General features: G+C 35.2%; 1 protein-coding gene across 1 annotated transcript; it reads left to right on the top strand.

The window, feature by feature from the left end:
• The first annotated feature begins 4,156 nt into the window (after window positions 1-4,156).
• Window positions 4,157-5,850, top strand: LOC132314054 (uncharacterized). The gene is made up of 2 exons (XM_059812971.1): window positions 4,157-4,163; window positions 5,387-5,850. The coding sequence occupies exons 1-2, from the start codon at window positions 4,157-4,159 to the stop codon at window positions 5,848-5,850; spliced, it is 471 nt and encodes a 156-aa protein (XP_059668954.1).
• Window positions 5,851-15,704: the final 9,854 nt, after the last annotated feature.

Below are 15,704 nucleotides of genomic sequence, written 5' to 3'. Positions count from 1 at the left end.
TACGCCCTGATCATGTGGGCACCAGCCATAAACCCGCGGGCGCCTGCCAAAATGGGTAGCAAGATCACGAACTTGAGGGCGCCCGCCATCAATCTACGGGCACCCGCCGAATTGGGCAGCCACAACATAAATCCGCTGGCGCCCGCCTTGCGTGCATGGACGCCTGCCGCCCCTGCCAACACCGTTAAAATGGGCACTTCAAACCCATTTTAATAGTCTCAAAATCTATCTCTCCCTCTTTCATTCCAGCCTCTCTTTCACTTGCCCTCTAAACTTCATCTCTCACCTTAATCTCTTCCTCTCCCATCTCCATCATCCTTCTACCCATCATACATCCATCTTCATCATCCTCATCATCTCATCTCATCTTCCATCACCAAGCACCAGGGGGTTCCTCCATTGTTGATAAGTTCCTTTCTCTCTCTCTCTCTAAATTTTTGCACAATGGAGAACGGGATTGATTATGTGCTGGATTTGTCTTTGTTTGGGGTTGTAAATTGTTGATTGCAGGCTAAAATTTTTGGGATTTTCTATCTCTAATCCACCTTTGGCCTTCTTCCTTTTTGTCTTACACACCAGGTGTTTGATAAATTGCCCGAACTAATTATTTCTTTCCAATGGCACCCAAAGTCTCTTCCAAGCATGCTCGCTCATCCGAGGGACCATCCAATGACAGTCCCATGCCAAATTAGGCGGAATGGCCCATCGAAACTGAGGCCAAATTTGTCATCAAAGATGGCTTTGAAGCCAATCCAGAAACGGCGTGGGCGGTTTAAGAATTGACAGACCGTGGCCTCCAATCTCTATTCAAGCCACGCGCTAACTTCTACTATCCGCGCATAGTCCACCAATTATACTCAAACATGTTTTATACATGTGCAGACTTGGACATCATTAAGACCACTATTGATGGCGCCGCTTTTGAATTCAACATTCATGACTTTGCCACAGCTTTGGCATGTCTATTGGAGTCTTGGGTGGATGAGGCGAGCCTGCCTCTGTAAGTTGAGCTTTCGGTTAATCTGAATTTGGCAAACATTGTGGAGGAAATTTTCCACAACCAATATACCGGCACTAAAACCACAAGCACAAATAAATCATTCCTTCCGTGCTAGGGCTAGTTCGTGGACTCCGTCTTGGCCAAAAATGTCCTCCCCATCACTAAGCATTCTGAACACAAAGGGGCTTTTCTGAAATTCCTCCATGCGGTAGAGAAAGGGCATTGGTTTTCTGTCCCATAACTCGTTTGGGACCAATTTCTCAAGGTCTACAATGACCTAATTGTGCTGCAGATGAGCAATGTCATTGGGCGTTTCCATTCCCATATCTGGTCACAAGGCTGCTTAAAAACCAAGGGTTCAAAGCACCCTGTCATAAGGAGAAGAAGACAGATGTATTTGATTTTGACCTTGGGGTTTGGAAGTCTAGCACAGTTCAACTTAAGACTTCATGTCAAGCCCGCATAGGTGATGTGCTTGATTGGAGAGCTCCGGCTATCTCTGTTGCTCCAGCACCGGCTGCCCCGGCTGCCCTTCCGGCTGCTCCTGTTGCGTCGCCTCCCCCTACTATGTCCTATGCCAATTATGTTTCTCTCAGTGCTCATATTGATGCACTTCACATGTGAGTTAGGAACATCGAGCGCTGTGTCAAGGAGACTCAAAATGGATAGCAAGTCTTGCAGACCATGCTCCAGACTCTGATTGACCATACCCCAAGCGGCACCGGTAGTTCATCCTCAGCTCCGATAGAGTGATTTTATGCTTTCCCTATCTATTTTGCTTTTAGTAGTACTTTTTGGATTTATTTTGGGCCGCTTTTGGCATGCTTTTTAGTTCTTATTTTGAACTCATAACTACAATGGTGTTGCTATTTTGCATGAACACTTCCTTTTTAGTTAACTAAATTGCAGTTATTTATTTTTCTCTCTATCTAGATTTATATGATGCTCGTTGTGCCTAGGTGTGTTTTATCAGGTTTTTGAAATCAAGTTTGGGGGCGTGCTCTTGGAATTCACAAGGTGGCTTATTTTTGCACCACCACTGAATTTCCTCCTTCACTTAGTATTATCGCTCTTTGTACCCTCTTTTCATTTCCAATTCCATTCTTTATCTTCTCACATTGAGGACAATGTGACATTTAAGTTTGGGGGTGCATTATTGCATTTTTGGTATTACATTTTTGTTTGCATGCGCTAATTGTTCGTGTAAAGTAATAAAAATCAATTTTTTTTTGGAAAGCAATGATAGAGTAATCTTGGAACTTGTTGGAGATTGAAGCATGTGTTTAATACTTTGTGTATAGATGTAAATGGTAGTTTTAAAAATAAAGAAAAATCTGAAATGATCATGTTGATTCAAATTGGTTTGTATAAATGCTTCAATTAGACTCTCGTCAGTTTTCATACACTTCTATGCTTAACAATTCACAGATGCAAACTGAAAACTCAATTGTGAGGCATGCAACCTGATTAACCTTGACCTTGACTCAGTTGATTTGAATTGATGACCCTAATAAATGGATATCTTTGGCATTGAATCTAAAAATAAAAAAAAAAATGATGAAAAATGAATAAGGATAATAACTAGTTTAAGTTCATAGCCTTGCTAACTCGAGTTATTAAGCCCTTGGAGTGTCTTTACACTTAGTACCCTAAAGCCATCTAGTTTGGGAGTTGCTGGCCTAACACTTGCTACATGGGTTAGTTAGAAAGGTTGAGGGACTTAGGCATTGCACGGTCATTCACAAAAATAAAAATAAATAAATATGGTTTGTTGGAGTTTGTAACCTTGCCAATTCAAGTTATTAAGCCCTAGGAATGTCTTTACACTTAGCACCCTAAAGCCATCTGGTTTGGGAATTGCTGACCTAACACTTGCTACATGGGTCGATTAGAAAGCTTAAGGGACTTCGGCATTACACGACCATAATATGTATCATAAAATAATAAATAAATAAATAAAAAGAGCAACAAAAGTTGTATTTTGAATAAATTCATGCCTTAGAGACCTCATTCAAAAGGGAAATTCAATGATTTGAAGCTTGTGTTTTGAAATTGGAAAAAGAAGGTAAAAGTCGCATATTAGGAATCTGGTTCACTTTTACTGAAGTTAGAGTTGACTTTTATTCAAGAGATGACAATTGAAGTATTTATATAGACTATGATGTTGATACATGAGAATTAAAATATGTTTAGCCATGTTGTTATATCAAGGCTTCATATATGCAAGGTAGTCTACAAAATGATTCCGTCTCCATCATTCTGTCTGTTCCGAGTTACATTTGAGCTATATATATATTTTCTTGCACCATGGTTGCTGCATGTTGATAGCATTTCAAATGTTGACATTTTGTTAAGAGTTTCATTTTTAGTTTTGCTATGGGACTAGCAAAATGTAAGTTTGAGGGTGTGATAAGCGCCAAATATTACATATTCAAGCGCCCTTATTTGCATTAGTTAAGTCCATTAGTTGATCATACTGTATATATTAGCTTTATTTGCATACTTTTGACTATTTTCAGGTTGGTTCCCAAAAGAGAGTTAAAAGTGACACTTTGATAAGTTTTTAAATATCAAAGTACGTTGTTGTTAGGAACCTTTGTTTTGGCCAAGATTAATGACCCATGGGACTCATGACGCTCTATACAAAAAGTTCTAGGAAGAATTACAACATCTTCGGGCCGAGCCAAATCTTGGCAAGTTGTAAATAGCAGATTGGTGCAAGGAAGGGACAGCGTAGGCGCCCGCCAAGACCCTACGGGCACCCGCCAATCAAGGCAGTATGCTTAGGTTTTCGCGGGGCCCTGCCGTGCCTCACAGGCCCCCACCGTGTGCCGCGGCTCGCATCAAGGACAAGCCACGGGCACCCGCCATGAACCCGCGGGTGCCCGCCTTACGCCTGCGAGCGCCCGCCAATCTGCAGAGAGCTGCTCACCCACTCCATGATTTAGCTCATCTTGTCCCCTTTGACCCAATAGGTGGTTCTACAATCTTTTAGGGATGAGAGGCCACAAAATTAAGAGTAGTTGGGAGGCTAGTTTGATGGATATAAGGCATGTATAGTTGTAAGAAAAAGATATCTCACATTTTTCAAGTTTTAGAGAGAGAAATATTGTGAGTTTAGAGGGTTTATGTGTTTTGGAGCTCCTAACTGCGAAAATGGAGGGTGAGACCACTTCTTCTCCTTCATCCCTTGCATCCATGGGAAACTAACTCCCTATCTAGGGAGGTGATGAAGCCCTCTCTAGTAAACATGTTCTAGTTTTGGTTTATTTTGGGGGAAATGATGTGTATATGTGGTTATTTCATAATCTAGAGTTTACACTTGATGTAATAAACCTAAATTCTTATAAATAATTATGTTGAATCTATTATCTTGTCTTAGATCATATTTTCTCATGATAGTATGGCTTGCATTTTCATAGTGACAATGAAAATGAGATTGTGGAATGGTTTTAATGGCATGTTGTTGGAGAATCTTGATAGTCCATGACTTAGGTCCTTCCTTTGATGGTCTATGCTTGACTTCTAGCTTCATGTGCTTTCATCATTTGATTAAGGGCTTGATAATCTCTAGCTTAGTGAGCATGTTTAAGGCCACACCCTAGTTTAGGTAGTTCAAGCATGTGAAACTTTGATAGGTTATTCTTGCCTTTTGATTTCATGAACTTCTTGAAGATAATGTAGTAACCATGTGGTGCTACATATCATGACCACTATATATATTGTTTTCGCATGTAAATCATATTCTAGCATGTTTATAGGGTAGGTAGTGAATTCACTTCCCTAGTCCTCTCTACCTAGATTTTTTTCCTCTTAATTTCCTTGCAATTATTGTTTTATGCACTCTTTAATCCCTAGTTCTAAGTGACAAACCAAATAAAACTCTATACCCCCTTCATCAAACTAAATGATTTTAACAACCTTGGTTGCCATAAACTAACAATCTTAATGGTTCGACTTACCCAAACAATAGTGCTATTTTAAAATGATTTGTGCTATTGCAAATGGTTGATTATTATTGTGATAGTTGACGAGACCGATCACCTTAGTTGGCTTCAAAATCGACACATGACTTCTAAGACATCCCAACCATAGTTTTTTATTTAAGAAAATTTATTATTTAGTTTCAAAATTACCATTATGCAATTTTTATCATTAATTTATATAAATATATATATATAGAAATTGATAGTTTTATGATACTGGAGTGGTTATTTGAGGTTATTTGCCTCATGATTCTCATATACTTAACGAAGCTCTTAGTAGGCCAAATTTGAACTTTCCCAAACCTCCAAGTGGTTTGTATTATATTTTTTTTCTTTTTTCTTTTTTTTTTTAACTTTGTTATGTAACTTTTTTTATATATTTTTCTTTTTCTTTTTGTAGGTAAATATTATGTTGTTGATGTTGGGTATGCTAACATGCCAGGATATCTAGCACCATATACAGGAGTACGTTATCATTTACAAGAATTTCAAAGAAATCGCCAACCAAGAGGAGTTAGAGAACTGTTTAATTATGCTCACTCATCTCTTAGAAATATAATTGAAAGTTGTTTTGGAGTTTGGAAGGCTCGGTGGGCAATTTTAAAACATATGGCTCCTTTTCCATTCCCAACACAAAGGTTAATTGTGATTGCATCAATGGTATTACACAATGATATACGACAAGAAGCAATAACAGATGCCGAATTTCGACGATACGATGATGATGAAGGTTGTGCCAGTGACAACGATGATATGTACACGCGTGCTACTTTATCGGAATCTAGTGGAACGGTGGACCAACAACAAGAGATGAGCATTATACGTGATGGGATTGCTAATTCAATATGGCAATCAACTAGATAAATTGTTCCTTAGTCTATTTATGTCTTAGGATTGATTCTAAAATTTTAACTTATTTATTTTGAATAATTATTGTTTATTTGAAATTAATATTTAAATTATTGATCATGTTTACTTTATATATAAATGGCAATTTATTATCTTCTTTAAATAATATTTAACATATCGAGTATCCATTTTCAATGGTAGAAGTGTTCTATCTAATTGTTCATTATAATTTTATGTTAATTACAATTTTTTTTTTTTAATTACTAAACTGTTGTTGATATGATTCAATATTTGTGTCAAATAAAATATAGAAAAATATTATGTAAGGATATTATTGTAAATTTGTAGTTATTTAATAGTAGAAGGACTTCGGTGACTTAGCAACCAAACACATATCGTGTGAGTAAAATCACTTTTGTACATAAAAGAAGTTCTCAAAAGTAAGGTTAACCAAACGCCTTTTTTATTTCTAAATTCCTTCCTATAAGTGATTCTTGAAGGTCCGTTATATTGAAAGGACTTTTCACAACAGGAAGCTCATCCAAACACATCCCTGATTGGTTTGATACGACTTCCAAGAACATAGGAAGACTATGATATATATATAACATTTTTATATCCAGGTTATTTTATTTTATAAAATTATTGGTGTTCCTCATGACAGATTATGTAGAATTCAGCCTAAAGTTTGAACAAATGGTTGAAGTTTCTTTTTGGCCATGGGACGGAACAAATTTTAGGCCTCATTTGAAAATCAAATTTAGGCATTTTGAAAATATTTTTGACATCATATAAATTTTCTAACACATACACACAAAAGCATTCAAAGATCTGGATCCTCTCCTTTGCGGTTCGAAGAAATTATTACGTGGTCCGTGATTCTGACCAATCACTAGATAACACATGAGCTAAATAAAGTTAACACTAAACTAACGCAATTAGTTACATGTCATCTAGTGGTTGATACCATAGAATAATTTCTCATACAATTTCATGTTCAATATCATCTCGTGCACTTTAGATAGATAATGCAATACATTTACATTGACTATGTGTCTATGGTGCAATATTCACGCAAAAGTCTGAAACACATTTACATCAATGATGCAATATTTATGCAACATATTATATCGTCATGTAAATGAAGAATGCAACGTGTTACATTCTCGATTTAATATCATTACGTAAATGTTGCCCGGTTGAAGCATCCAATCTATCTCGGCCGGCTTAGGAATTTGAGCCCAGCCCATTATGGGTTTAAGCTGATTTATTGGAAACTATTTTGTTTTTGTATTTTCAAATTGGGTGGGCCTAGATATGGCCCAGCCCATGGTCTAGGTTTAAATATTATGCCGAATGCAGGCTCGAGTTTGAACAAATGGTTGAAGTTTCTTTCTGGTGACATGGGACGGATCAAATTTTAGGCCTCATTTGAAATCAAATTTAGGCATTTTGAAAATATTTTTGAGGTATAGTAAATTTTCAAACACATATACACAAACATTCAAAAACCCGGATCCTCTTTCGGTTTGGAAAAATTATTACATGATCCGTGATCCCGACCAATCACTAGATGACACATAAGCTAAATACAGTAAACATTAAATTAACGCAATTGCTTACATGTCATCCAGTGATTTGTACCATGTATTAATTCTCATACAATTTGATGTTCAATATCATCTGGTGCACTTTAGATTGACAATACAATACATTTACATTGATCTATGGTGCAATATTCACCTAACAACCTGAAACACATTTACATCGATGATGAAATATTAATCATCGTATAAATCGAGAATGCAACATGTGTACATGTTATATTCTCGATTTAATATTATAGGGTAAATGTTGCACTGTGGATTTAAATGCACTGAAGGTACCCGAAAATTATCCTGGTTGAATCATCCAAACTATCTCGGCCGGCTTAGGAATTTTTGTCCTGCCCAATCTAGGTTTAGCCTGATTTATTAGAAACTATTTAGCTTTTCTACTTTCAAATTGGGTGGGCCTAGATATGGCCCAGCCCCTGATCTAGTTTTAAAAATGTTCATTTTGTTGGGCCGTTTATGATAGGGCCTAATCAGAGTCCAATTTGTGGGCGAAACTTGCCTGGGCTTTTTACATGTCAAATTAGTTCAAATTCAAAAAAAAATTTTTGTTTTACAGTTCAATTTCAATTAAGAAGCCGAACTGAATCCAGCCCAAACCCGAACTGATTTTTCACGAAAGAGAATTGTATTTACAATTAGAGCTGGATTTGGGTTAAAAAAATTTAACCCGAACTTGAGTTTGAGTTGAGATGTCAGAAACTTAGAAATCAACCCGACCTGAATTTTGATGCAACTTTTATATTTATAATATTAAATATATTATATAATTATAAGTGTGGTTGACATTTTTTTATAAGGATTTTACATCTTGAATTTAGCTGGATTGAAGTCCGAATTGCTTCTCTAATTTCATCTAGGCTGTCAGTTGAAGCCCATCCAAGGAAGCCCAAGCCAACCCAAGGAGTTCAAACTCTGACCAAACCGAATTCTTGTTCCTACTAAACATGATTTCACTGGATAGGGGTAAATAAGTAATTTCATAGTATTTTAATCTATTGTGTTTATTTATTTTTTTATTTTTCATCTTGGCAAGAAACTCACTGAAATTCTAAGGAAACTTATGCCCTCACCTTCTACTTTGAAATGTGATAAAGTATTGTTAGAATACAAGTCTTGTTTTAATTGATTGTGTTTAGTATTTTGAAATTCCGTATTAAATTTATTATTTATTTATTTTGGTTAGGTAAACAATTCCGACACCGACGATTCCCCACTAACGATTTAAATTTGTCACCTCTCTTTTGAAAAAGAAAATGTTATACCAAGTTGACGAATGGCCCTTAAAAATGAAATATTGAAAAAGTAATTTAATAATTGAATCAATATGATTTGTCAAATTTAATTATAAGGTTTGAAGTCCACTTTATCAAACATAATGTGAATGTTCTTTCATCCTTTCAATATCATGATTTTGCTGATTTTCCAACCCCAATGGACGGTAGGTTTTTTCCACATTGAACAAATCCAAGTTAACAACATAGGTAAAGGGGCTTTTGGTTCATTTTTTTTTTAAGAATTCTAGAGGATAGAAATATATAAGTAATTTAAATTTCATTTACAATTTTTTGAAAATTATTTTTCTTAATATAGTTACTAAAAGATTTCAGACAGAAAAAAATAAAAAATAAAAAAAACAAACAAACAAACAATTTTTTTTTTTTTTTTTGTTACTTGCATACACATAGAAGGATTGCAGCTCTTGCGGGCAATAAACATCCTTATAATATGCATATGAGTTTTTTTTTTGTCAGTGAAGCGATTGAAAGACTAAAGTGCTCTTATGTAACTAGAAAAAAAAGGTTTAAAACTAAGCAAATGTAAAATGACTAAAATGCATAACCCTAAATACAAAGAATAGGAATATTATTTGTCCAAAACGTAAACATAAGCGATGTTTTTCTCACTTTGCCCTTTAAATTGATTAGGCTTTGGAGTAGCTCTACCACTTCGAAGTTGAAAAATCTTGGAGACTGTGGAGAGGCAATGAGAATTAGAGAATAAGGAGAGAAAGAGAGTAGCCAAAGAACTAACAGGTCAGTGGCCCCGGTATCAAGTCCATACTTCTCAAAGGGAGGTTAAGGGTTTAAATATCAGTGGAGGCATGGGTGTGTAGCAACTGAAAAAAAAAAAAAAAAAGTGCCTAGAGAAATAAACAGGGAGATGTGTTTGTGAGAGGGAAATGTGGTTTATAAGTAAAATGGTATAAAGGACATTTTGGGGAGAGCAAATGGTGTTTTAGAAAATTTATTACTTAAAATAGTAATAAATTATTCAAATTAATTCATTTTTGTCAATTTTTTCAAACTTAACGGACTTATATACCGAAAATAAATTATAGAGATATTATTTGTCCAAAATTTAAACATTAGGATTGTTTTTTTGTCACTTTGCCCTGCACAAAATCATACACGACCACAATCATGTGAGAATTTTTTATTTTTTGGTTAAAATTTTCGCTAGCAACGCGAAGCCACATTAAAAAACATGTGCAAAAGCATTAGAGCAATGGAGATCTTGTTTTTATTTTTTATTTTTTTAATTAATTAATTTATTTATCTCATACCACTATATGATTGTCAATTTTAATTCAAAGGTTTGAAGTACACTTTACCAAACGTAATGTGAATGTTCTTTCAATATCATGAGTATGCAGATTTTTGAAAGGTTTTTTCCACATTGAACAAACCCAAGTTACTCAAAGGGGCTTTTAGTTCAAATTTTTTAGAATTCTAGAGGATAATAAATATAAATAATTGAAAATTTTCATTTACAGTTTTTTTAAAATTATTTTTCTTAATATAGTTATTAAAAAACCCAATTTCCAAAAGTTAAAAAAAAAAACCTTACTTTTTTGGTTGTTTGCATACAATTAATAAACACTCTTGTAGTATGTATATAGGTTTCTATAGGTTCTTAAAAGCCTCTAACATTTACTTTTGGTGCGAGCAATGGTCTTTTGTCATTGGAATGATTAAAAGACTGAAGTGCCCTTACGTAATTGGAAAAAAAAGGTGAAAAACTAAGTAAATGTAAAATGATCAAAATGTCTAACCCTAAATACAAATAATAGGATTGTTATTTGCTCACATTAGTGATGTTTTTCTCACTTTGCCCTTGAAATCAATAAGGTTTTGGAGTAGCTCTACCGAAGTCGAAAAACAGTGGAGATCGTGGAGAGGCACTGAGTATTCAGGAGAGGAGTAGGGAGAGAAACAAAGTGGCTAGAGAAATAGGGAGATGTGTTTGTAAGAGGGAAATGTGGTTTATATGCAAAATGATGATATATGGGGTATTTTGGGGAGAGTAAAAAGGGTGTTTTAGAAAATTTATTACTTAAAATAGTTATGTGCAATACACATGACTTTTTAAAATGGTTTTCTGATAAATTATGCCCCATTTACTAACAGGAATGAAACCTGATTTTTACTATCAATTTCTGAAATTGAGAATCAAAATTAAAAAATCATGTTTAATAATACACTTTCAATTTTTTGTTCTAAGAAATTACTTTCTAATTTTGTTAAGAGGAAAAATCCTCACTTTCTCGTTTTCTCCACTGTAGCGGAGGAATTACTTCTGCTACTGTAGCGGAACTTAACCAACGCTCCGCCCTCGGTCGTTTATAACAATATCCACCACTATTGTCTCTCTCCCATGTACCACCACGATGGCCACCAGATGGGCAACTCCGGCGAGGATGATTCGTCGATCGGCATCGCCGGCGACCACTATATCCGTGATGATGGGACTTAGGTAAGTTACTCAAATTTGAAATTTCTCTCTCTCTCATCCTCAGGACAAAATCACCTCTTCCTCCCTCTGTTTTTCTTACCATTGATGCACCAATCTACCAACCCAGAAATCATGCCCACTGCCATCACAAGCAGGAACCGAACCGCTGTCCATAGCTCTTCTCTCACGGCCATCCCAACGCCGCCGAACCGCTGCACCACTGTCGGCGTCCGCCGTTGAACCACTGCCAGTGATCTACTGAACTGAACTACTGCTCGCCGCTGCACCGCTGCATCGTTCATAGCCGTCGCCGGATCTTCTTTACTGTCCATAACCACGTGTATGGGTTTTGAACTTTGATTCTTGTAGTGCAGAGAGAGAGAGAGAGAGGGAGAGAGGGGGCAAGTTGAGGCGAGATTGAGGAGGGGAATTACAGCAAATGATATATATATATATATATATATATATATACAGAGAGAAGAGAGAGAGGGGGCAAGTTGAGGCGAGATTGAGGGGAATTGCTTATATACAGAGAGAAGAGAGAGAGGGGACAAGTTGAGGCGAGATTGAGGGGAATTGCAGTAGATGATATATATATATATATATATTGAGAGAAGAGAGAGATGGGGCAAGTTGGGGCGAGATTGAGGAACAACAGATGATATATATATATAGAAAACAAAATCAAAATTATAATTATTAAACTTGTTTTCTAATTTCTTGTTTTAAAAATATTGAAAGCATAAAATATTACTAAACATAATTCTACTTTATATTTCAGCTTCAGAAACGAAAATCATGATTTTACTTTTTGAGAAAGTAAAAGTAAGAAAGTGAAAGCGTTAATAAACGGGCCCTATACAAATTAATTCCTTCTTTGTCAATTTTTTCAAACTTAACGGACTTATATATTCAAAATAAAAAATATAATAAAATTTTATTTGGGTAAAAATGTCATTCCACACTCATTTTAACGGCGTTAGTAACGAAAAAGCGATTTGAGGTGTGAGTGATAATATTTTTCGAAAGATATTTTAAAGTGATATTTGGTCAAACTTGAAGATGTGTGAATAAAATTAATCGTAAAAATAAAAAAAATTAAATTTCAATTAATTTTCAGGACACTTCCAATTGAATTACAATTTTACGTACAAAAGTGCACCTTTTTCGAAACAGTTATAGGTTGGTGAAGTAATAAATTAGGGTTGTAACTTGGGCGGGCTAACCCAGCCCAACCCAAGTCCAACCCGAAATTTTGAAATCTGGACTTTAAGTTCACAAATCGGGTTCATGTTCGGGTTGGGTTTTATCAAAACCCAAACATATTCGGGTTGGGCTCGGGCTCAACCCTAACCCAACCCGAACCCAAAATAAAAAAATAAATTTTTTTTTCCCCTCCTTTCTCTCTCCTCTCTCTTCTTTCTCTTTCTCTCTCTAGTGCCGCCCCATGTAACTGAAAGATTTGGGATTGAAACTAAAAGATCTGGGTTTTGACTTTTTGATTTTTTGAAGATCTGGGTTCATATATTTGAGATTTTTTTTTCTCCTCTCTCTCTCTCTCTCTTCTTTCTCTTTCTCTATCTACCGCCGTCCCATGTAAACTAAAATTGAAACTGAAAGATCTGGCTCATGTTGATTTTTTGAAGTTCTGAGAAACTGAAAGATTTGGGTTTTGAACTTTTGATTCTTGCAGACAAATTTTAAAATATATGGGTTTTGAAGTTCTGATTCTTGTAGATTTTGTAGTTTGCAGAGAGAGAGAGAGAGAGAGAGAGAGAGACCAAGTTCAGAGATCCATGCACCAGGAATGGCAATCCGCAGCCTCGCTGGAGATGGCTCTGCGGCCAGGCTGGCTCAACAAGTACCTCTAACGGTCGTGCCTGAATGAGATCTAAGATGGAGGCGATTGGGGAGGCTTAAATGATTTGCCCTAAAAATAATATTATATATATATATATATAATTTGTTTTTTAATAATAATATAATCAAATATATAATATATATATATATATATATATTAAAAAAAAAATTTAAAAATCTCAACCCGTCAACCCGACTCAACCCGCCTGAAAATATTCGGACTGAGTTATGATCATAACTCATGTTAGTTACAATTCGAATTGGCCCAACCCAACCCGATTCGGGTTGAAGTTGGGTTGGAACTGGGCTGGGTTAGGCTAGCCCAACTTGCAACCCTACAATAAATTAGTGTGCGAGGAAAACGTGCAATCTAAGGTTAGAGAATTGAGGATTTCTATATAAAGGAATAAGCTTTGCAACTAGAGGCACCAACTTTTTTTTTATTTCGATTTAGCTTTTATCTATAGAAACTACAGTGGGAGAGTCAAAGTAGTGACTAATTATTATGGATAAAATATCAGGTCTCACAGTTCTTGTTATGCACTGTTTAAAATCATATTGAGCAAGTTCTTGTTATTATTATGTTTTATATCCTCATAATTGTGATGCTAGCTTAAGTTAATAAAAATACTTTTTAGCAATGGACATTTGTTCATTAGCTGTATAGATCTTCTTATATGAAATTATTACCTTATTTTTAAATATAGCCATTACTTTTATATGATATTATAGTTGGTGAGCACTGTGAAATTGGGCCATATGCTTCACTTCAGCAGTGATATTGACTGTTAATTACTTTTAAACGTTAGTTTAAAAGTAACATTAAATGAAAATACTATGGCAATGTGAGACCTGATATTTTATCCATAATAATTAGTCACTACCTTGACTCTCCCACTATAGTGTCTATATATAAAAGCTAAATCAAAATAATAATAAAAAGTTGGTCTTTAGATTGCACGTTTTCCTTGCACACTAATTTATTGGTTCACCAACCACTAACTGTTTCGAAAAAGGTGCACTTTTGTACGTAAAATTGCAATTCAATTGGAAAAGTACCGAAAATTAATTGAAATTTGATTTTTTTTTACCAACACATCTACAGATTTGGCCAAATATTCAAAAAAAAATATTATCACAGCTCAAATCACTCTTTTGTTACTAACGTCATTAAAATAAGTGAAATGACATTTTTACCCTCAATTTTTAATGTACAAGGAAAACAAAATTTAATGGGAATGCTGATTTCAAGTTCCTTTCTTTCATATGTGGAAGCAAAATCTGAAAGGTTTAATGAAGCAGTTGCAAAAACAGAGAGATTGTTCTTTGGTCCTTGGTTCAAGCCTTGAATAATAACAAATCGCCTCCGCCTCCGCCTCCGCCTCCGCCTCGTACCGGTTAATCAATGAACTTTAAAGCCTAAAGAAAACAAAATTTAATTTGGCCACTTTAAGGTGATAATAGTGGATTAGGTGGATATATATATATATATAGAAAGATTGATATTTTTAGGATGAGGTAAAAAAAAATCTAGGGGGCATGTGCCCTGATCATATACCGGCTCCCTTCCTATTTGGAAATATTAAAATAAAATAATAAAATAAAATAAAAGTATAGGAACAAATTGGATTATGGGTAAAACGAAAAACAAAATCATGGCATGACCTAGATGCATGGGTAGCTTTACCTATAAACTGCCGGTATAAGATAAAGAGTGATGATACAATTCTCGACCTTTGGATAATCGACTGTGAAAGGAGAGAGACAACAAAACTTGGTAAGTTTAAAATTTGTATAGACTTGACACAATACTCATGATCAATAATTGATTGAAAACTAATCACTCTTGTTAAAATATAAAGTGATTAATTTTCAACCAATCACCAAAATCATGTGTAACAACCATGATTTGCAATATCGGTTAGAGTCACGATATAGGGGATTCGGACAAAGTCAGTGTAAACTGGTCGATACGAATCGCGTATCAGATTTGAAAAAGAATCGCATATCTGACGATACGACGAATTACGATCACAACGACAATTGACCAGCACAAACGCCTTCACATGTAAGTATGTAATGTATATATATGTTTGTAACAAACTTATTTTTATTATTATTATTTTTTTTTTTATCGACGAACAAGTTTGTTGTGAAAAGCTTACTTTGTTGCATTGAGGGGGTCTGCACGATTGATAAGGTGGTGGACCGGTGGTGTAGAATGATGCCACGACAATGGAGCAAGGTTCAAAATCTTGTTCATGGGTACAACCCACTACCCTACTTAAATTTGATTGGCCCGTCTTTTCATTGCTGTATATAAAAGTGGGAGAACTAGGGGATAAAAAGATACTACAATTATATATAATAGTGGAGATCCATTTATGAATTGACAAGTAGATGTAATTATATCCCACTATCCCACTTTATGACTGGCGTGATTAAAATGGCGTGATTAAAATATATGTGTGTGTGTGTCTGAGAGTGAGAGAGAGAGAGAGATAAACATATGGCTCGATGCAATTTTGTGTATCATGAGGCCACAACTCAAAGAATCAGTTAGTAGGGAAAAAATGGACAGTGTATCAAGCTGACTTCTTTATGTAAACAAAGTGGCATTGAAAAGGATAATATGAATCATAGACATACAATTAATTTAAA

The sequence above is a fragment of the Cornus florida genome, unplaced genomic scaffold, assembly GCF_030987335.1.
Source record: "Cornus florida cultivar Cherokee Brave unplaced genomic scaffold, ASM3098733v1 CherokeeBrave_3.0.0_Hap2_Chr06, whole genome shotgun sequence".
In the NCBI taxonomy this organism is placed as follows: Eukaryota; Viridiplantae; Streptophyta; class Magnoliopsida; order Cornales; family Cornaceae; genus Cornus; species Cornus florida.
The sequence above is the reverse complement of the archived record's forward strand: the minus strand, read 5'-3'. Positions and strand labels throughout refer to the sequence as shown.